Source organism: Pollachius pollachius (assembly GCF_949987615.1).
Source record: "Pollachius pollachius genome assembly, chromosome: 8".
Lineage (NCBI taxonomy): Eukaryota > Metazoa > Chordata > Actinopteri > Gadiformes > Gadidae > Pollachius > Pollachius pollachius.
The window spans coordinates 12,063,332-12,085,600 of record NC_136941.1 but is presented as its reverse complement, the minus strand read 5'-3'; the positions used below and the strand labels follow the sequence as shown (position 1 = coordinate 12,085,600).

The 22,269-nt window shown below is 45.1% G+C and overlaps 1 protein-coding gene across 1 annotated transcript; it reads right to left on the bottom strand.

Moving 5' to 3' along the window:
* Positions 1-3,262: 3,262 nt before the first annotated feature.
* Positions 3,263-20,923, bottom strand: ngfa (nerve growth factor a (beta polypeptide); the record flags this gene model as incomplete). Its single annotated transcript, XM_079741990.1, has 3 exons — positions 20,847-20,923; positions 4,670-4,777; positions 3,263-4,224 (listed from the first exon to the last, which is right to left on the bottom strand). The coding sequence occupies exon 3, from the start codon at positions 4,211-4,213 to the stop codon at positions 3,263-3,265; it is 951 nt and encodes a 316-aa protein (XP_079598116.1). The 5' UTR covers positions 4,214-4,224; positions 4,670-4,777; positions 20,847-20,923.
* Between the last annotated feature and the right edge of the window lie 1,346 nt (positions 20,924-22,269).

Here is a 22,269-nt window from a genome sequence, read left to right as displayed (position 1 = left end):
TCGCTGCTGCACTAGGATGTCCAAGAGCGCTACCACCTATTGGTGTTGTGGCCTGAGTTAAGAGCTCCAAGTAGGGAGCGGATCTCAGGACGTGTTACTGAAGATTGGCTTCCATAAATTGCTGGTGTAGCCCAGGTTCGGTTAATCCATGACACACACACACACACACACACACACACACACACGCACGCACGCGCGCGCAAACGCACACAAAAGGTGATCTCGGAAAGATCTCACTTGTCTTGGTAATCTTGGCAATATTATTTTTCAATGCTCTTGTGATCTTTTATAACACTTGATCAATCATTATGCATTGCATTCTGAACCTACTAATCTTATACGTAGGTGACTACATATTGTCAATAACTAAGTAGTCACCATCAGTAAGTCAATTTGATTAGTTAGAGATGTCTGAAATGACTTAGTGCACCCCTTAACCTGACATAGATGGTTAAGTTAGACTTAGAGCTAATGTAGGCGTGCTTACTCTGTGTGTGACACGCCATCGTACATACTTTCACCAGGTCCATTGAGAGGCCAACAAAATAGAAGCTAAATAAAGACCTGGTCAGAAATGTCCTTATAGAGTAAAACACTCGTCTGCCAAACAAACCAGGGAGCGACACAATAAGGAATGAGGCATTGGACCGGGGACAGAAACATGCAGATGGATGCATAATTCAGTTGTTAATTATCATTATTTTTTTATTCTAACTTGAACTTGATTAGCCACTTGTGTTTCATGGTTGCTGGGATGGGTGTTAAAACACATTTTGCACTGCTGTTGTATTTTGTCCCTTGATGCTCATTACTGAGGAGTGCTTGGGGGGAGAAAGGGACGGAAGTGCAGTCAAATGATGTGGTTTGTGGCACAAACCGTGTTTCAGCCACTAGCACAAACTTTGTGCTAGTGGCTGAAACACAGACAGCAAAGAAACACAGCTCCTGCGTAGACTGCCAGTGCTTTGGCCTAACAACTGAAATGTGCTGGAACTGTGTGCATTTGTATTAAACACCTCTTCGGTTATTTATTGTGAAGGATTGTCTTAAGCTACAAAAACGACGCATCAAATGTCTGCACCTTCATCAAAGACATTTGTTATCAGAACCACTTAGCTGTTGGTTTGGTGTCAAACACTCAGGCCCGAAGTTTCCTGTCCGCCCGATTTCCATTGAAATTCAGAGTTTAGGCCGCTCCACTCGGTTATGACTGAGTTTAGTCCTGATGACTGAACTGATAGCATGTTTAATGAGGAAGTAGGAAATCCTGTTATGACTGGGTCGCTGATTATTTTTCCGTGACACCAGTGTGTTTTGGGCCTTTTGCGGCTGCAGTTTACGGCGCTTTTGAATTTTATTTTGAAGACGCATTGTGTTCGCATATATTGTACGCATATATTGATTGTAACACATTGGTGGTCAAAATATTGTTAAATTAGGGCTACTAATCACAGCATATATGATTGCTTGTAGAAGGTTGAGTCAGGAAGAATGAAGCCCACCGATTTAAAGTGTAGAAATAGCGCCATCTACTGACTAATGTTTATTTTCATAATTTTTGGTTGAAAAGTCATACTGATCCTGTTGACAGGGGTGGACTCCCTCATTTTACAAATTAATCATGTAAACAATTCACATTATTATTATTATTATTATTATTATTATTATTATTATTATTATTATTATTATATGCTATTAAGAAAAGTGGAGGATTTAAAACAAATCTATACTTTTTAATATAGATTGTAGCTAGCAAAGTACTAGCATATTTTACACGGAACCGAGAGAGAGAGAGAGAGAGAGAGAGAGAGAGAGAGAGAGAGAATAGGAGAATACTTAGCAGTAACTGCTATGTTCTTGTTTTGCCTGTCTGTAAGGGAGACTTGATCCTTTGCCAAACCACGGTGATGAAAAAATCCATACTGAAACCAATCATAATATTTTTTACTATTGTAATAAAAATGTGGGCAACTTCATAAAATATACATCAACTAAGTACTTTGATGTCAAATTACATTACAAACAGTTCTAACAGCACTATTTATTGTTTCAAGATGCAACACAGATGCTTCATTTTCTTTTCACTACATGTGTTTTCCACCCGAGGTCCTTGTTAGCCTCTGTTCATTCCCGATAGTGCTAGTGCTCCTTTAACATCAGGCATGGGTGACGACAGCAGTACTGTGACTTGCAGGGCAACAAGTAGTATGACTCAACATCCATCTATGTTTGACTCTGACTTGTCTCTCCTTTGACCCCCCCGTACCCCCCTCTGAGAACCTGGTGCACATGTCCCCGTGCCCTCGCTGGGCTCTCTAAACCTGTCCCCCTTCCCCTGGGGCTATTCTGAGCTGAGGCCTGGGAGGACTTATGGATTGTTCGGCACTAAGAATGATTTAATAACCAGTAGTGTAATTTTAAATACATTTTTATGATAACAATTAACAATAATAATGATAATGATATTGTAATAAACTACTGCATTAATGAGAATGAAATTAGGAATGAAAATACGATTTTAAAAATATATAATAAGATTGAATTATAATAAATATACTGTATATATTAGGTACACTGTGTATAACGGACACAACAATCAGGGCATGTACTGAGGTGTTTAATAAATAACAGCATGAACAACACAACAACAACAACAACAACAACAACAGCAACATGTAAAGCTTGAATTCATTTTGTATATATACATACTTATATATTCATATTAGACTGTATAAACTATAAATATGACACGCACTCCTCATAACTTAAAATAACCAGACTTCTCGGACTGAGGTAGAGTCACAGGCCGAGGATGTGTGTGTGTGTGTTTCTGTTTTTGTGTGTGCTTCTGTGTGTGTCAGTGTGTGTCATTGTGTGCATGTGTGTGTGTTTGTTTTAGTGTCTGTGTGTGTGTGTGTGTGTGTGTGTGTGTGTTTATGAATGTGTGTGCACGAGCATGTGTTTATGTGTGTGTGGGTGTGAGTGAAGGCGTGTGTGTGCGTCGCGTGCGTGTGTGTTTAGTCTCGGTGCGTGTTTATAGAGGTGACGGGGGATGGGATCGGTTTACAGTATTGGCGATAACGTTGCAGTGGCTGCTGGGTAGGAAGCATGTGGGTCCAGTGGTAGGAGTGAGAACCTCTGTGCGTGTGGGTTGAGTTTGCTGAGTGTATGTCATTCCGTCTGTGGTGTGTGTCTAAGGGGTTTAAGGGTTCAAAGTTCAGTGGGGTTCAGTTCAGGAGTAGTGGGGGGGTCATCCCCTGGGTCAGCGCCCCGCCCGGCCCTGCCAGGACTTGCGTGTGAGCACGCACACGCACGCCGCGTTGATGCGGATGTTGCGCCAGGCTGCCTTCTCCTCGAACGTGGTCATGGCACTGACGTACGTGTGCGTGTTGGTGCAGTAGGAGTTCCAGTAGCGGACGTCGATCCCGCGGCACCCAGAGTCCGCCGCACTGGAGCCCTGTTTCCGGCTCCTCGCGCCCGCCCTGCCCCCTCCTCTGTTACCACCGGCTCCAGCCCCTCCTCCTCCACCGGCGGCGCCGCTGGCCCCGGGCCCCCTCTGCGTGGGCGACAGGCAGGTGGTCTCGTAGAAGAACTGCTTCTTCACCTGGTTCTCGATGCGGACGTTGGACAGCACCGTCACCTCGTTGCCCCAGATGTCCGTGGCAGTGGTGTGGTTGCCCACCCAGTTGCTGACGCTGTCGCACACCGAGTACTCCCCCCGGTGCATCAGCTGCGTCCTGGCCTGCCGCCGCACCCGGGACCCCCGCCCGCCTCCCCCCCCCCCGCTGACGTCGGAGTCCTTCCCCTCCGGCACGTCGTGCGACGGGAGGGTCTCGCTGAAGACCACCCGGGGCGAGGAGCGGAAGCGCCTCTTGGAGAAGATTTTGGGGTCCACCTCGGGGATGGAGAGGTCAAGGGGAGAACCGGACTGAGGAACGGACACGGCTCCCGGGGTCTGAGTGCCGGGGGCCCGGCGGGGCCGCCTGGTCCTGTGATGGCTGTTCCTGCGGCGTTCCGGCGGCGACGTAGCGTGATGCTCGGGGGGGTGGTCCCCCGCGGCCGTGTGCTGCTGCTGCCCTGCTCTGTGATCGGCTGCCGTCTGCTGTCCTACGTCGTGGTTGGCTGCCTCTGTGCTTAGGGCCCGCCCACCTCCCATGTTCAGTGCAGCTTGGACGCCCATCAGGAGGAGCAGGACCAGTGGCGGCGACCTCATGGGCAAACTTCCTGGGAGAGACGATGAGGTCATCGTTGGTTAACATAACATCATCTGATGACACATGTGACAAAAGTCTGCATCACAGCGCCTTGATTATACAACCTTTTCCTGCTGAAACACCACCCTGTTCTAGCAGATACCTTTATTTTTTCACTTCATTTTTTTCTCTTTCTTCCCTCTTACTCTCTCTCACTGTCTTTCTCTCTCTCCCCCTATCTCTCTCCCTCTGTCTCGCTCCTTCTCTCTTTTACTCTTTCTCTCTCGCTCAGTATCTTCCTGTGTCTGTATCTTCCCACCCCTTCTTTCATGTGTAGCACACTTCAACACGTCATCAACTCCCTTTAACATAAAGTGTGTGTACCCGTCCCTTCCGGAGGCTCCAGGTAGCAATTCTGTACCTGCTATGGGAGCTATGTCAGAGTTGTGCTTTTAAAGGGGGTGTTTTATATGCACCTGTGGAATGTGTCCAGTTGAAGTGTGAGCCCCTGTGGGCTCTAGAGCCAGGCTCCAGTGCAGGCTGGGCCCTTCACTCCTGCCATCTGGACTCCCTCAACCACGGCCCTGGACACACACACACACACACACATACATACACACACACACACACGCAGACAAACGCACGCACACACATGCCAGCACACACACACACACACACACACACACACACACACACAACGCACACACACGAACACATGCAAAAAGAAAGAAAGAAAGAAAAAAGAGCAATGTTATCAATTACAGACACACACACTGTAATGCTTACAGATGGTCAGCAGGGCTGTGAGCCCGGGCTTTGGTTACGAGGACCCTGGTTCAGTTTCACTGTTGACCTCCCAACCTGGGCTTCCGCTGTCTGTGCAATGAACCGCATGCAGAAGATGGACCTAGGCTAACAGGAATATTGGTTGCTCTGCCCTGTTACTAATACTCACTGTAGACTAGATCGTTTCAAATTAGAAGTGGTTGTAAGAGCTATGGACAGGCACCACTGCCTGGTCCCTTTAAAGCGGAGAGCTTTGATATGTCGATGAGGTGTGAGCAGCACAGAACATAGTAGTTGAGTGGATTGTATAAAAAGGGATCTCTTTATTTATAATTTCAAAGACTGAACAATATCTCAAGAACCATAACAGCCATAATATAAAGACAAGACAGATAGGTGCATCAACAGGTTAGGACCTCCAGATTGCAAACATAAACAGCAGTGTTGTCATAAGCAGAGCACACATGTCTTAGCTCAAACAGAATAGATAAGATGTATCTGAGTGAAGATAAGATGGCTGAGCACATTCCATAGGTGTAATTTATCTCCCCTGCCAACCTCTTTTCAACGATCATGGAGTACTGTTACCTGGTCCGATCAGTCGTCAAATTCACACACACTCATGCTGTTTAACCCTGCGTGTTTAGATATGCCACACATTGGAATTTGAGATATTTCACACCTCATTAAATTTTAATGTCAATGTTTAAATTGAAAGTATAGACACACAAGCATGCATCAGTACATTCTGATAAATGTCTGTGTCACGCTCACACAGGCACACACAGACACACACAGGTACACACTCACACACACATACACACACACACACACACACACACACACACACACACATACATACACACACACGTACATACACCACATGCACTTATTCAAAGACGCACACACACACAAAAATGTAAATGGGGGTAAAAGCAGAGATAGGAATGAACTCGTAGAGTCGAAAAAATAAAACATTCTCCACCTGAAAATTAATGATCTATTTTTTTTACTGATAAATTGGATGAAATTATTAATTAATGTATCCACGGATAATGCATAAGCATACATTGTCGAGCAGCATCACACGCCAAGCCAACTCACTCCTCATTTTTTAAACATGTGACATATGTGATACCTACATTGAACAGAAGAGGGCACTGTTATATACATTGGTTTTTCTCTAAAATCTCAGCAGCAATATAATACACGAGCCCGTCGGCTCGTCCATACAGAGCGTTATACAGCTGTATGAAAAGGAGATAAGCATCCACAATCATTGTTCACATTCTTTCTCACAAGCCAAGGTTGTTGCTATTCCTGTCCCTGCTTGATTCACACGTGTCTGTCCTCATTGTGTTGGCAAAGCATCAACTACAATTAGGTAATGAAGAGCTGTGGTTATTCCAGATCAATTGGAAAGATGCTCAGTTATTGTTATGGGTGTTGTCACAATAAACGAGCCCAAAAGGAATGCAAATACATCATCAAACAGGCCTACGAATAAGGTCAACACAACCATGTTTAGATCCTGGATTTTAACCTTTAAAGTATTTAAAGTTACTCAAAGACCCACAGCTACAGACGAAGATAGACTCACCGAAGTCACTCTGTCAAGCTCTCTCTCTCTCTCTCTCTCTCTCTCTCTCTCTTTCGCTTTCTCTCTCTCTGTCTCTCTCTCTCTCTCTCTCTCTCTCTCTCTCTCTCTCTCTCTCTCTCTCTTTCTCTCTCTCTCGCTTTCTCTCTCTCTGTCTCTCTCTCTCTGTCTCTCTCCCTCTCTCACACTGTGGTCTCCTTGCACACACACACATGCGCACACACACACACACACACACACACACACACACACACTCACTAACAACACACGACATCACACACGCACACACACACACACAAACACAGACACACACACACACACACACACACACACACACACACACACATACACACGCACAGACACATATGGAGCTGATCCAAACAGCGAGGGATTGATCCTGGCTGAGGGCAGTCTACTATTTACACGGCCCAGAGGTGAGCTGGGAGGATCTTAATGTTAAAAATATGTGGCTTGTGTTTAATGCCGGTGGAGGCAGCATAAACAATGTGCTGCAGGACTACAAGGGTCAGGCTGGATCATAACAGTCTCTCTCTGTGTCTCTCAACCCCCCCCCGCCTCTCTCTCTCTCTCTTTCTCTATCTCTCTCGTGCACTCTCTCGATCCGTTTGTCTATCTCTCTCGGCCTCTCCCTCGTTCTCTCCCCTTCCACACCCAGACAATACTGCGTGTAATAAAAGAGACTTGCCCACGCACGAACCCCTACGCACAATGGCATGCACACACATACACTTAACGCGCCAGGGAGAGACGCATCTCTGCAAGTGAAGCTCAGTGAGACTCTGGAAAAACTTCTCCACTCGTCTGACTGGTCTGTTTATTGACTGATGCGCTGTGACCAATGCATCGCTGGTGGTTTGGAGAGCACGGTAGCATCATTTGTATCACTCACGCTACTGTATAAATACCACTACACCTTTATAAACATGCGCAGATTCATCGTGAGAAAATACATTGGTTCACAACAAAAACAAGGTCATAAGACATTGCACTCTGTGTGTTGTGTGAGCGTCTTGCTGTAGCAGTAGACATATAAATTACATCAACTGTTGTATAGGGCTGGTCAATGGCGATGTCACACGTGACCGCCTTCATTTTGGAAGCATAGGAGCAGTGGAATGTTAGTAATTGTGTTGGTAGTCATGGATTTTCTGGTCATTGTTTATTCATTCATCTGAAAATTAATTTGTGATTATGAGAATGCATTGTTGTGTTTGAAACTTCCACAGTGTTTTTCATGTGAGGAGCGCAAAACAATGTTTATTTTAAGTTTATCTAGGATTTTACGGTACTACAACTATCTTGTGTCCTCTCAAAACGGCGTAGAATCTGCAACAAAAAATCCCTTGATGCGTTTGGATGTACAAGGTCTATATGTGGCCTCTTTCTTACTCATATAAGCATCTTTTGATTCGTCTCACATAGTCCTGACCTCGGCAGCTCGGAACAGAGCGACCATGTTGTGTGATTGAGAGAGTGATGAAAAGTGGGGAAATGTCTGTCCACAACAGCTTGTCCGTACATCAGAAAGGTACTGCAGAATCCATTACCAAAAAAAATGAAAGATGCATCCTCTCTATCCTCTCATGATGTTTCCCCAAAGTAGGCGCTCAGGAAAATGTTTACCAAGCGCACTTCATGGGAACTCCATCGCTGTTTCTCTTTCCAGGATCTGATTTTGTTTGTTATGGTGAAAAAAACACAATTTCTGGCAAGATAATTTTTGGCAAGATACCACCGTAGGCAAACAAGCAGGTCAAACAAAGTACAAATACATGCCCTTGCCGTTGGGTTCTGTGGCCCCCGGTGGACAACATGGGGTGCAAAACATTGTCGATAGTGTAGATAGAGACTTAATGCTTTGCCTTAAGCCATAGGAACTATCTGACTGATGTTGTCTTAACCAATAATCCCCCATCATCCAGTCTTCTAAATCCACATACTTAACCGGTTAATAGGCACGCACGCATGCTGCCGACTCATGTGATTTAAAAACACGACACAACCCCACCTGCTTTCCTACCAAGGTATATTTGCAATTGCCTTGGTAAAAGATGGCAGACACTCACACACACACACACACACTAACAAAGACACACATAAACACTAACAAAGACACACACACACATTCACACAAACACACACATACACACACACACAAACCTCCCACCCAGCGATGACAGAACCCTGTTCTTATGAAAGGGTTGGAGAGAGGCACTGTCCACGGCAAAGAGATGAGGGCAAAGATTGAGAGAGAGAGAGAGAGAGAGAGAGAGAGAGAGAGAGAGATTAAATTGAAGCTGCATCTCTCCACAGCTCTTCATAGCTGTTCCGGTCACCTCACTGACTTCCTATTTTGCATGAACATAATTCAGGAAGAAAAAGGGCTCAATAACCAAAGATAATTGCCGTAGTGTTGTGATGCTGATACTGCAGATTTAGAGAGGAAGTATGCAATTGGCTGAGCTCCAGAGGATTATTCATTCATGTCTTTTTGTTCATTTATGAACAGTGAAAATTCATGATGAACACACACATCAAACACTCACACACACACACACACAAACACACACACACACACACACACACACACACACACACACACACACACACACACATACCCACACACACACACACACACACACACACACAGGCGTTCTATATGATGTCATCATTATGTTTCACTAACGTGACACAGCTGTCACTTATCTATTCATCATTTGATTTACTAATCAAAACACTTAGTGAAACTCTGAAATTCCACATCTTTGTTTGCAATCGATATGAAAGCACTGCAAAGGAAGTCATCAAAGGGAGGTCAATTAATCACGTGTTTTATCATGGACAAATTATGTCATGGACTGAGTTAAAAACCCACTTAAGCCTCTTATAATTATTAATTATTGTCAGTGCTTTGTTACAAAATCGCAAGCCTACCATTAGCCCTGCGGCTCTCCTGGCAAACCCAAATCCCCAAAGTCTACACTCCGGCATTGCACCAACATCTTTCTCCGAACTTGGAAGAAACACAAATTCCTATTCTGAGTCCAAACATGGTGGTTATGCGCCCAGGGTAGAGAGCTATCATTGGTACAACAGCGGGCAGTTAGCCACGTGGATGCATCTCAGACTTACTTTGCACACATCAGTGAAGCATTTTGCACATACTTTTCTGTGCAATCCAAAATACAAATGATCAGTGTTTTTTACTGGTATTTTCCATGCTAGCAAAATCATGATTTTGTTTGCTGTAGTTATGAGGGATAAACATGCAGCGTCACGCCAGTTTTTTCCAGGCACAAATAACGCTGTGAGTGCTGTGTTAGTAAACAGACGCATCATCTCTCGTAGACATATTTCATACCTGGCTGAGTACAGTGCTCTTTGAACCCAGTTATGGATAACTAAGACAAGAATATAGCTGCAACCGCCACTTCTGGTCCTTAATCATCATGCAGAAATGTTAACATAAAAATGTTTAACATTCCACGAAAGTCCTGAACATTTCTGTTTCTTCCTGACATCGGTATGGAATGAACCGTTTTCTTGCATATAGAAAAAAAGCCCATATTATCATTATGTGATATATTTGTGATGTGTTTGAGTTTGGGAGGTGCGTGATTGCATGTGTAAACAGGTGAAGTCAGCAGAGCAGACTCTGCCCTGTCCTGTCCTCTGCTCCTCTATGTCTGAAGGAGGGCCGTTTGCTAGGGGCCTCGTTGCCTACTGTGGATCAGGGGGCCTTTCACCAGCAGGCCTCTGCTACCCCGGGCCCCAGCTGGACTTCAAGAAGAGCTGAGAGGAGATGGGGCAGACAGACACAGAGTTCTGATTCTACAGAAATAGAGCTCTCCTTATAATAATATAAGAAAAGATTCTGGAAACAAATTGATCCCGGTTCGACAGGGGTTGCACTTAGACACAAGACTGTGTCAGCTTTGAACTATTTTGGGTTGACAAAGTATTTTAAGTGAACTGGCAAGGCTTTGCATGACTAAGGGTGCAAATGGTAGTGGTGAAAGATTGAACCCGTAATTGTTCAGCCAGGCATAAACCACATACACCAACACATTTCACTGATCAGTATTGCATTGTATCGGTGCACTGGATGCAGTAATACAAATCAAATGCTTTCCCAATTGTATATAATGTAACTATATAATGCTAATTATATAAGTGTGGCGATAACTATGTTCATGAATTCTCTCTCTCTCTCTCTCTCTCTCTCTCTCTATCTCTATCTCTCCCTGTCACTCTCAAAAATATATAAATAAATATATACATATGTTTAATAAACTCCTGCCGGGCCATCTTGAGAGCACCATCGGAGCAGGGAGCCCAGGTGAGGAAATAATGGGATGGGACTCTGGCGTGGAGACAGTAGCAGGTCGTCAAGGATTATTAATAACATGTCATTTGTTGTTACTGTTTCCAGTTGTTCTCTGCAGCACACCATCCTCAGGCCTTTCATTACTGAAGTTGACTCTGTGTGTGTCTGTTTGCGTGTGTTTTTTGGGAGAGAGAGAGAGAGAGAGAGAGAGAGAGAGAAAGGGTGTGTGTGTGTGTCTGAGAGTGTGTGTGTGTGTGTGTGTGTGTGTGTGTGTGTTTGTGTTTGAGGGAAAGAAAGAGAGAGTGTGTGTGTGTGTGTGGAAGAGAGTGTGTATGTGTGTGTGTATGTATGTGTGCATATTTGCACTGACATGCAGGTGCAGAACACTGCTCTCTTGAGTCTGATTGAGCTAACATCTCTTGTGTTTGACATTGTAGAGTTGCACAACCAGCGTGAAATTGAATCTAGTACAGCACGAGATTGTCTTACAGGAATTTTTACATTTCATTTGCCTTAACATAAACCTGGACAGCTCTCTCACTGGGCTTTGTCTCTTGATTAGGCAGCAAACTACAAACAAGAAACAACAGCCTGAAAAAACTAAACCAAAAAAGTACATCTGCAAAAGCTTCAGAAGATGGCTACTTAACTCCCTTAAAGCCTGCCATTTTGGCCCCGAAAATCACTGGCAATAGCATTTCAATTAGCATTCCCAGAGGAAGGAATTGAACTCCGGAATAATAATAAAGAAAGCATAAAACGAGTGATTCGGGCTCCCCACATGTCTCCACTCTGCACACCGTCGGGGTTCTACTTCCAGGAGAGCAGACGTCCATGTCTTGTGTGTGCGCACATCAAAGTGTCTGAACAATTGCTTGGCTGACGCACGTTGGAAAGTTGTAGAAGAAGCCAAAAAGCGGTCCACTATTTTAAATCGTATTCTCATTTGCCGTGTAGTGAAGCCGCCTCCCCCCAATCCCACATCTTGTTCTGAGACCAAACGATGAGATTATTTTAGGGACGTTTGTTAGATTTTCCTAATATATCTTTGTCAATCTTATTTATAAAATCCTACAAATATGAAGATGAAGACCAGTTTTTTTAATAATCTCAGCCGTCTGAAGCACTCAGAGCTATGCGTGAATGCAGCCGTAGGGAAACTGCATCTTGGCCAGACGATCGTACCAGTCACTTTGACTTTGTCGTGACACTCAGCAGAGCCATGGCCACATGAAACCTCAGCACAATTCCCATTGTCATCCAATGTCTTACTGTAATTATGAGTAAGTATTGATCATCGCAGAACTATTGAATCCTTCTGGAAATTGTCAACGGCATCCAAAGTAAACAGCATGAGGACAGGGAGAAGGGATTCAAACCTAATTGCATTTGGAAGAAAGTTGCAAACCTGAAACAATGGAGCCCTTTGTTTACTGTTAAGAATTGTGAGTTTTCTAAATTGTATCCTTCCCCGTCTTGCTACTTTTTCCTTCTAAGGAAAGACGCTCATTTGTAACTGGTTAAATGCAACAAATTGTGGCTCCCTCAATTTTTGATCTTTTGTTATTTTCTAAGAACATAACTTCTAATAACCGTTTATCCTAACAATTAAAAATATAAAACTATGTATTTTCCCACAAGGCACATCATAAACCACAGCTTTAAGTCAAATGACGACTGTAAACTTGACAAATAGGAAAATAAAAATCCATGCAAGATAACTCAAAGAAATCGACACTGTCATGTTCCTCCTACACTTCCTAACCGCACTTAATGGGCGAATCCTCCACGGTGTTAACCCTGACAGCTGACCTGATAAGGGCCCCGTTGTTCCAGAAGTCCATCACCCCAGTTTTCAGGGGTCAATCACCGAAACCTCAACTGGCTCTTTATGTCTCATCCTCCTCCTCCTCCACCACCGCCTCCTCCTCCACCACCTCCCTGGCGTAACACCTAATTGAACCAGGCCCCTTCTGTCCCCCTTTCGTTCCTGGTTGCCCCACCCTGGTTCACCCTGGGCGGGACGTGGGTGGCGGCGGGGCCCGTGAAGGCAGCACACAAAGATGAACACAAAGAGGAATATTTTCCAAGGCCGTCCTTCCTTGTTTTTTTCTATTTTTTTTATGACCTTGACATTAGACAATCTTCTCATGGCGCAGGGTTTGTGTTCTTGGCGTTCCCGTGGAAATAACTCTCCCCCCTGCGTGATGAGAAGCTCCCTCAGAGGAGTTGTGGTGGGGAAGGGGTGGGGGAAGAGGGCAGGGGGGCTCTGTCCCACCGGGATGGAGTTGAGGTGGGAGGGGGGGGATACAAGTATGCACTGTTTGGCTGCGGAAGCAGGCGAGGACAGGCTGACTGAGGAGAAGGCCGTTGGAGACTAGCAGGGATGGGGAGAACCGAAGGGAAGGGAAAACAAGGCTGGCTGGCTGGCTGGTCTCTGGCTGTCTGTCTGTCTGGCTGGTGGCTGGCTGGCTGGAGGGATGGAAGAGAGGAGGAAGGATCAGACAGAAAAAAGAGAGATGGGCACTGAGAGGCCTATGGGAAAAAGAGTTCAAAGGATGTAAGGATGTAAGGATGAAGCGATCTTGGAAGAAAGAATGAAGAGGGCCACAGGAGGGGCGGGATCAAGAAGGAAGAGGTAATGGACAGGGGCGTGTATCACTCGTGTTGTCTGTCGGAGTGTGTGTGTTTGTGGGGAGCCGTTATAAATCCAGTACTGTCTTTATAATGACAGTACTGGATTATGTGGATATAGGAACTATCTGTGAACTTAGTTACAATAATTAATAATTAAGTACTGTCTGTGTGTTTGTGTGAGTGTGTGTGTTTGAGTGTGTGTGTGTGTGGTTGTCTAAACACATTTGGTGAAACCCATTTCCAATCAGACACACCGTTTGAAAGCCCATCACCATTGACTTAATATACCTCACTCCCCCTTTAAACGTCAATCAATCAATTCCTTGTGTGCGTGGGTTTTAACTCTTTGTTCAGAGCGTAACTACAGCCTATAGATTGTGCGTCATGCCAGCTACCTGCTGTTCACCAAGTTCGCGTTGGCGTTGGCGTAGGTATGACTCACCTGGGTGCATGTGAGGTCAAGGCTAAGGTTAAAGTGTGTGACTAGACAAAATACGAAAATATGCGCTCACTCAATCATTCAGGATGCCGATATTTTTCAACTGCGCCCTGTCTGTCGTTTGACAGTAATGGACTTTCCTCAAATACCATGAGCGTGGGTGTGGGCTGGGGCTCAGAGGTAGAGAGACACGTATAGGTCATGCCGCATGCGTCATGCATTATTCAAATTCGCCTAGTATGGGGTTTCCCATCGATTACTCCAGGGACACTCGGAGGCCATGGCACATGAGTTATTTTACTAAATAGTTTTTGTATAATAAATAAATAAACTTGCATTTAAAGGACGGTTATTTATATACCAAAAGCAAGGAACATTTTATAAGCTTTTTTTGCCTTATTTGTTGAAATTATCCTCACATCCCAACAGCAGCAAATAATGGATCTCTATTCTGACAAAAAGACAAAAACTGTGGCCTGTGGCCTGTAATAAGCACAGCCAATGATTTCAAGCATCGAAATTGACTGGATGTCTTACACGTCTGTCTCCCTCCCTACCCGGCTACCTGATCGCTCTCTGCCCTGGCTCTCAAGGAGTACGACCGGAGGCCTCCAAAAGGCTAGGCCGACCTATTGCTGGAGCTAGCGAGATACGTAGTGAAGGGTTTTGGGGGAGTGGCTTTGGAGAGAGGCCTGAAGGGAGGGGTAGGAGTTTTTCTGTTACATACTTTTGAAAATCAATTTTTCTTTGGCTGGTGACTCTTAGCTTGAATTACTTCACTTAGGCATTGCCAAATAATAAGCCTGTCCAAACTCTTACTATACATAATCATTTAGCTAAATGTTCTGCCGCTACAAACCCAGGGAGGAGGCGTAAGATGATCAATGTTATTCTTTTCTATTCCAATGTTTTGTTTGGTTATTGCTCTCTTTGCTCTTACAGAGGACGTCAGCTGGGCTTGTCATACTCTACTGTGTGGTCTCTTTCTCATTTCTATCATCTCTCTCTCTCCCTCTCTGTCTCTCTGTCTCTCTCTCTGTAGCTGATGTCAGCCACCTGTCTGCGTGGGACCTCCCAGGGCCATTCTCTGTCTGTTAACGGGACGCCATATTGACTGTGCCAGTGGAGAGATATGGTGAGAGAAATAGTGTGGTTCCTCCCTCTCTTGTTGTGTGTTTGTGTGTTTCCATGTGTTTCTACGTGTTAACATATAAAAAATAACCATTGTGTTCACTTCTCTCTCTCTCTCTCTCTGTGTCCCTGTATGTGTGTGAGTGTATGTGTGCATGTGTTCCTGTGAGGGTTTGTGTGTCCATGTTTGTGTGAGTCAAAGTAAGCAGATGAATATCTATTTACCACAAGAGTCAGCGCACAACCTGAACAAAGCATCCAGCAGAGAGAAATGGCTTCCTAGACGTGATCGCACACAATCCATAGTGCCTATAGAAAACCATTCATCCCCCGGCAGCTAACCTAAACACAAGGAGTTGACGGATTAAAGAGATTGTTTGAATGTATGAAGGGAAGGGGGGGGGGTGGGGGGGGATGAGGCCGGCGCAGGCCTGTGAAATGGCTCTCGGTCTGAAGCGATACGTCGGTATTTCCGTCTGCCTCTGACAATCGTAGGACAAATACTTGGTGAGCGAAACACACCCAGCCCGTATTCATCCATCATAGCCAGGCGCAGAAACCAACAAAAAGAACTCTCCATGCATGCTAAAAAATTGGAGCAATTTGAATAAGTGCATAATCGGACGCGTCACGTATGTCCTCGGGGCTAAGGTGTGTGTGCGTTTCCAACACAAACAAGCAGACAGTCTACAGAAACACGCGTGTCGCCTCTCTCTTCGGTTACTTCATTATATTCAAATCATTTTTTTTTTTTTCATTGAAGTACATTCATATACTTTAATAAAGTTATTTAATTCATTCGTCTTTCTACCGTGTATTTTCTGCTGCCAAATTATATGCAGGACTCTCGCCTGTCAATTTATCAGCTAGAATAAATCAATATAAGTAAGGGTGAAGAGAGAGACAGAGTGGTTTCATGTCTGGACATGCTGCAATCAACTACTCATGTAAGAAAGGTTTAGAAAGGACTGAGTGTGATCATATCATAACATCTCCTACGATTGCACACACACAAACACAGCGGCAGCAGGGTTATTTAAACAGTTCAAAAGCAGTCCTTTTGTACAGTAGTTAATCAGACATTGTGTCTTCACAACATCTGGCCATAGCTGAAAGTCATGGAAGCATTTAGCACGCAATGGGCCGGCATGTCAGCACATTGAGCTGTCATTCTGTGGCATATTATTAAGGCCGGGCTGACATGCATGCAGACATAGATACTGACACAACATACAGGGGATGCAGACTAACAATTTCCTGTGAGGAGGGCTGGCATCTGCCGGACATTGATCCTCAGCAGACCGTTGGACCGTCTGACTTTCACTTCGCTCCTGCATGTTGTTTTGTCTGAACATGGAACCCATTTGAGGTGAATAATCAGAATGCATCAGGGGACTTTTGTTTTTTGGCAATCCTACTCCATATTGAGAAGGCTTGTGAGAGTTGCAGCGCTGTGAATCCTAAATCAGCGGGAATATACTGTAACCTAGGCTTCTGTAATCTCATGAAAGCTTCGCACACTGGGGCAGTTTCTGTGCTCCCATAATTGCGGGGGTCATTATGTGAACATCGGTATGGTCAGACCCAATTGGCACGATGACGGCGTTTATGTTTTGTTTTGTTTTGAAGGCCCTACAAAGTGGGCTACATATGGGGATGATGAAGATACAGTGAGTTTCTACACATCTCCAAACAATGGAGTCCAACCTCTGCTAAATGACCAAACTCAAACAACGTTAGCTTTGATGGAACCGAGCATATTTCTCCTGAAACGTCGGGGAAGGAGTTGTTTGGACATGAAGCTTTCACAAGAGTTAATGCAGAAACTACGCTTGGAGTGACATTAACATATGACTTTTCTTCCCTCTCTCTCCTCTCCTTCTTACCCGTGCTTTGCTTTCCTATGCCTGTCCTTTCCTGTCCTGCACTCCCCTCCTGTCAACCACTTCTCCTCTCCTCCTCTCTCCTCTCTTTCCCTCTCCCTTCCTCCCTAAATGTGTCCCCCATCTTTTACCGTTCTCCTGTCTCCTCCCCTGTCCGCTGTCCCACTGAGATGTAGCCTGTGGTTGAACTCTGATCTTCCCTCACAAAATCCAACTCTGGGCCTGCCCTTTGACCTTCCCGTCCCTCTCCAGGCGGCTCCAGACTGAACCCTGCAGCGTCTTGGGTTTACCACAGATCTCCTCACCCACCCCCTGACCCGGCCAACTGATCTCCAAAGCCCTCAGAGCTCCTGACCAAAGAACACTAGCTCTTTTAGTTCCTGGATACATGCCAAGAAAGGAAAGCTTTCAACTAAATATGTATACATTAACAACATTTGTAGACATAATGTTTACAGTGGTAGATGTTGTGTGATATGCAATATATACTCATGAAGCCTGATTATTGTTATAGTACATTCTGTGTGAGCCAGTTGGAATTTGGCCATAAAGGCTTACCTACAGGCCATACATTAATGGCTTGGAACACCTGGACAACATTGCTACATTGCTGTCCAGGTGTCTGACGCAACAAAGTGGAGTCTAGACACCGTTTGTTATTGTGTTGGTGTCCACTTATTATTGTGCCCTTTGGCTGCTGTATCCAAATACTGGCAACACACAAGAAAAGGAGTCCCGACTGTAAAGCTCCGGTAAAAGTTGATATAAAATACATATGTAAAACACAGGTATGTTGTTACCTTTCCACAGGGATCACCTAACATATTCATGCAACTATGCATGCATACATGTCATGAACCCTCTCTCTCTCTATCTCTGTCTGTCTCTCTTTCTCACCAACACACACACACACACACACACACACGCGCACATACACACACACACACACACACACACACACACACACACACACACACACGTACACAAGCACACACACTCATGCACAAACAAACACACACACAGACACACACACGCACACACCTACCTGTACACATGCGTGCGCACATACGTGCACAAAGCTGCACTGCGGCTAACGTAGGGAAAGCTGTAATTCAGCTTCAAAGAGAAACCCGAGAGGGGTCATGAATAATCACAGACATCTTTGTCTGCCGGGAAAACAGCACTGTCCATCTGGTACACACACACACACACACACACACACACACACACACACACACACACGCACACACGCAAACATGCGAACACACACCATTGTATATGTTAAAATGCCTCACGTGCACTAAATTAGCCTGGCCTTGTTTGTGTTGTGGCACCTTCAAGTAAGATGTTTAGCAAAACTGTTTTGCCAACTTGACAGGGACCGACAGACACAGTCAATGTGTGTCTGTGCAGGTTCTACAATACCTATACTCCATATGTGGGTCTTACAGTGTGTATGGTCAGTCTGTTCTGAGTTCTAAAGTGTGCACAGTCAGTGTGTGTATCGTTGTGTGTTCTACAGTGTGTATAGGGTGTTATACTCAGTGTGTGTATCGTGGTGTGTTCTACAGTGTGTATAGGGTGTTATACTCAGTGTGTGTATCGTGGTGTGTTCTACAGTGTGTATAGGGTGTTATACTCAGTGTGTTTATCGTGGTGTGTTCTACAGTGTGTATAGGTTGTTATACTCAGTGTGTGTATCGTGGTGTGTTCTACAGTGTGTATAGGGTGTTATACTCAGTGTGTGTATCGTGGTGTGTTCTACAGTGTGTATAGGGTGTTATACTCAGTGTGTGTATCGTGGTGTGTTCTACAGTGTGTATAGGGTGTTATACTCAGTGTGTGTATCGTGGTGTGTTCTACAGTGTGTATAGGGTGTTATACTCAGTGTGTGTATCGTGGTGTGTTCTACAGTGTGTATAGGGTGTTATACTCAGTGTGTGTATCGTGGTGTGTTCTACAGTGTGTATAGGGTGTAATACTCAGTGTGTGTATCGTTGTGTGTTCTACAGTGTGTATAGGGTGTTATACTCAGTGTGTGTATCGTGGTGTGTTCTACAGTGTGTATAGGGTGTTATACTCAGTGTATGTATCGTGGTGTGTTCTACAGTAGGATTGGTGTACGCTCATCCTCTCCTCACCTCGTCTCCAGTGAGGAGACCGACCCTGAGGTGATGAAACACTCTGTCCACAGGACATGCTGGCGGCCCATTTAATGCTCGTAAACTATTTCAGAGAAATCTCTCCCTCCCATCTCTCTCTCAATACCCACCACCCCCACCCCCCATCCCCACCCCGTAGCCCCCCAAAGCATGTCGTCTCCCGGGACAACTTTAGCACTGGGCCATTGGTCAAAGTTTTGGTAAGTTCTGATTTGTTTATTTGACACAGATGTGCACAACAGACACACTACAGATGTGTCCGTGTGTCGTTGGAAGAGAAATAAAAGAAAAGGCCTGAGAGGAGGAGGAGGAGGAGGAAGAGGAGGAGGCGGGGGAGAGTGGTCCAGAAGAGATAGAGGATTTAGCATCTAGCATTGGTAATAACTATTTTACCATTTGCGTTTTGTTCCATTCATTAACGAGACAAACATTTTCTGATCCGGATGCGCTTCGACAGTTCACAGCCTTCATTATGGAGTTGATGTGGTTGCAGCACACACATCTTGATTGTGTGCGAGTTGTTAACCGGCAACTTGTTTGAAATGTGTTTTTCTTGCTATGATGTTGTGACATTCCCCTCCTGTCAAAAGCCTCCAAGGAATTCCCTGGTAGGAGTGGCAGGCATGAGGTCTGTCTTTAGCGCAAAGACACGCACACGCACACACGCGCGTGCATGTGCGCATGTGCACACGTAAACTCAGCAACATATTTTGCGGTTGCAACTGCGATCAACAAAGTTACAGGAGGGTCACTGAGGCATGTGTAACATGAGTTTTGAATTCTCTGAGAGAGAGCAAGAGACAGAGAGAGAAAGACAGAGAGAGGGAGAGAGAGAGAGGATGAGAGGGAGAGAGAGAACGAGAGACAGAGAGAGAAAGACAGAGAGAGGGGAGAGAGAGAGAGAACGAGAGACAGAGAGAGAAAGCCAGAGAGAGGTACAGAATAGAGGTAATTGAGGAATAGTGAGGCTGACAGAAAGAAAGGCAGAAAGAAAGAAAATATAAAGAGAGAAAGAAAGACATTGAAGATGTTCCCAGTGAAATGAAGAACACATGGATATATAACTCTTTGATTGTTTCTCTCTCTCTGTCTCTATGTCCCCCCTCCTCTCTCTCTCTCTCTCTCTCTCTCTCTCTCTCTCTCTCTCTCTCTATCGCTCTCTCTCTGTCTCTCTGTCTCTTTCTCTCTCGGCCTGTCTTCCTTTGCTCCTTGCCACTATAATCTAACCTCATCTAACTAACCACTTAAACCCTGGAATGACAATCGTCTCTGTACAGGAACAATACAGCATCAAGCCTATGTAAACTCATCCTTGAAGTGAGAATTCTTGCAGTGCTGTGCTCTGTGCTGATGTCAACAGGAATTTCCACCTTCTCAACTGCTACTCTCTCTGGTTGCCTTTTAAATTTGCGACAGTTTCCACTTTCACTTAATGACAGGTATGAGGTTGCCATGAATAGACCGTTCTCAATCTGAGATTCAAGAGCTCACCTCAGAAACCACAAATGCCTCATTAAAGCACACATCCAGTACACACACACACACACACACACACACGCGCGCGCGCACACACGCCATACACATGTGCAGACACAAACACACGCACACAAGCACTCCCACACACCCACATACATACAGTAGATGCAAACAGGCATACATGCAATACTTACCACCCTGTTAGTGTTGCCTCTGTCAACTCTCAGAAGTGAAACTTCCAATGAAAGTGTGATATATTCCACCCTCACGCAACTCTTCCCAGTGGCAGGATTTATCCTAAAGTCCAAATCTCGCTCCTGCTTTTAAAGCTGTGAATCCTGGTCTAGGGCCATCCACTTTTGTCTGTCTCCCTCCCACACTGGATTGAAATGGATTGTTCTAAAAGTTAAGAGAGAGAGAGAGACAGGGAGAAGGAAGAGAGAGAGAGAGAGAGAGAGAGAGAGAGAGAGAGAAAGAGAGACAGAGAGTCCCATAGCTGCTCCCAACCTTACCGTGTGTACACCCTCCAGGTCCTAGTGCCTACCTCGTTTATGTTATGTCCCATGACGCAAGGTCCTCACAACTCATGTGTGGAGCCAAGGCTACACCTCCCAACTCCCCATTAGGATGCTCATTCAACTTACCGCCCGTCCTCTATCTGTTACCAGGGGACCGGTGTGGGCGGGGTGATGGGGGGAGGGAGGGGGTGTAGCGGTCCCCGAGCTCTGGAGAGGATGACCCATCTACTGTAAATGTATGGATGTACTCAGTGACCCAATGAGCAACACGGATGACTACCTCAGTCACCTTCAATAATTCAACTATCAATAGTTGTATCGAAATCTGCTCTAACCCATTTACATTTTGGGCATTTAGCAGAGGCTTTTATCCAAAGCGACTACATTTGTCAGAAGAAAGAGAAACAACAAAATATCGCTGTCAGTACAGCTAACATCAGACTAACTAATCAACTGAAGACCGGCAGAGTTTATTTACAAATGAATTAACAGTTTATAAACAAAGGTCATCACATTCAGGCAGATGAGTGGGTCCAATTTCCAAAAGAGACTAGAATCCACAAAATAATTTGAACTGACAAGAATAACCATTTGATGGTCTGCCTCCATGTGGAAGTCCTCTATTAATGATGCGTCAATGGCCAATGAAGAGAACATGTTTTTTTAAACGATTTGTACCATGCAACTATGTGTGATACCTCTCCCCCCCCAGTACAGAGAACGGCCCCGCCCTGCATTCAAGATGGGCCTCTGGGCGCTTGTAGTATCAACACACTTACTTTCTGACATCTCGCTCTCTCTCGCTCTGTCTTTCTCTATCTCTCTCTACCCATCCTGTTCTTTACTTAGACACGCACTTTATCTCTCTCCCTTTAACTCTCTCTCTCTCTCTCTCTCTCTCGCCCCCTCTCTCTCTCTCTCTCTCTCTCCCCCCCCCCTCTCTCTCGCTCTCGTTCTCTCTCTCGCCCCCTCTCTCTCTCTCTCTCTCTCTCTCTCTCTCTCTCTCTCCTCTCTCTCTCTCTCTCTCTCTCTCTCTCTCTCTCTCTCTCTCTCTCTCTCTCTCTCTCTCTCTCTAACTCTCTCTCATTCATTCTCTCCC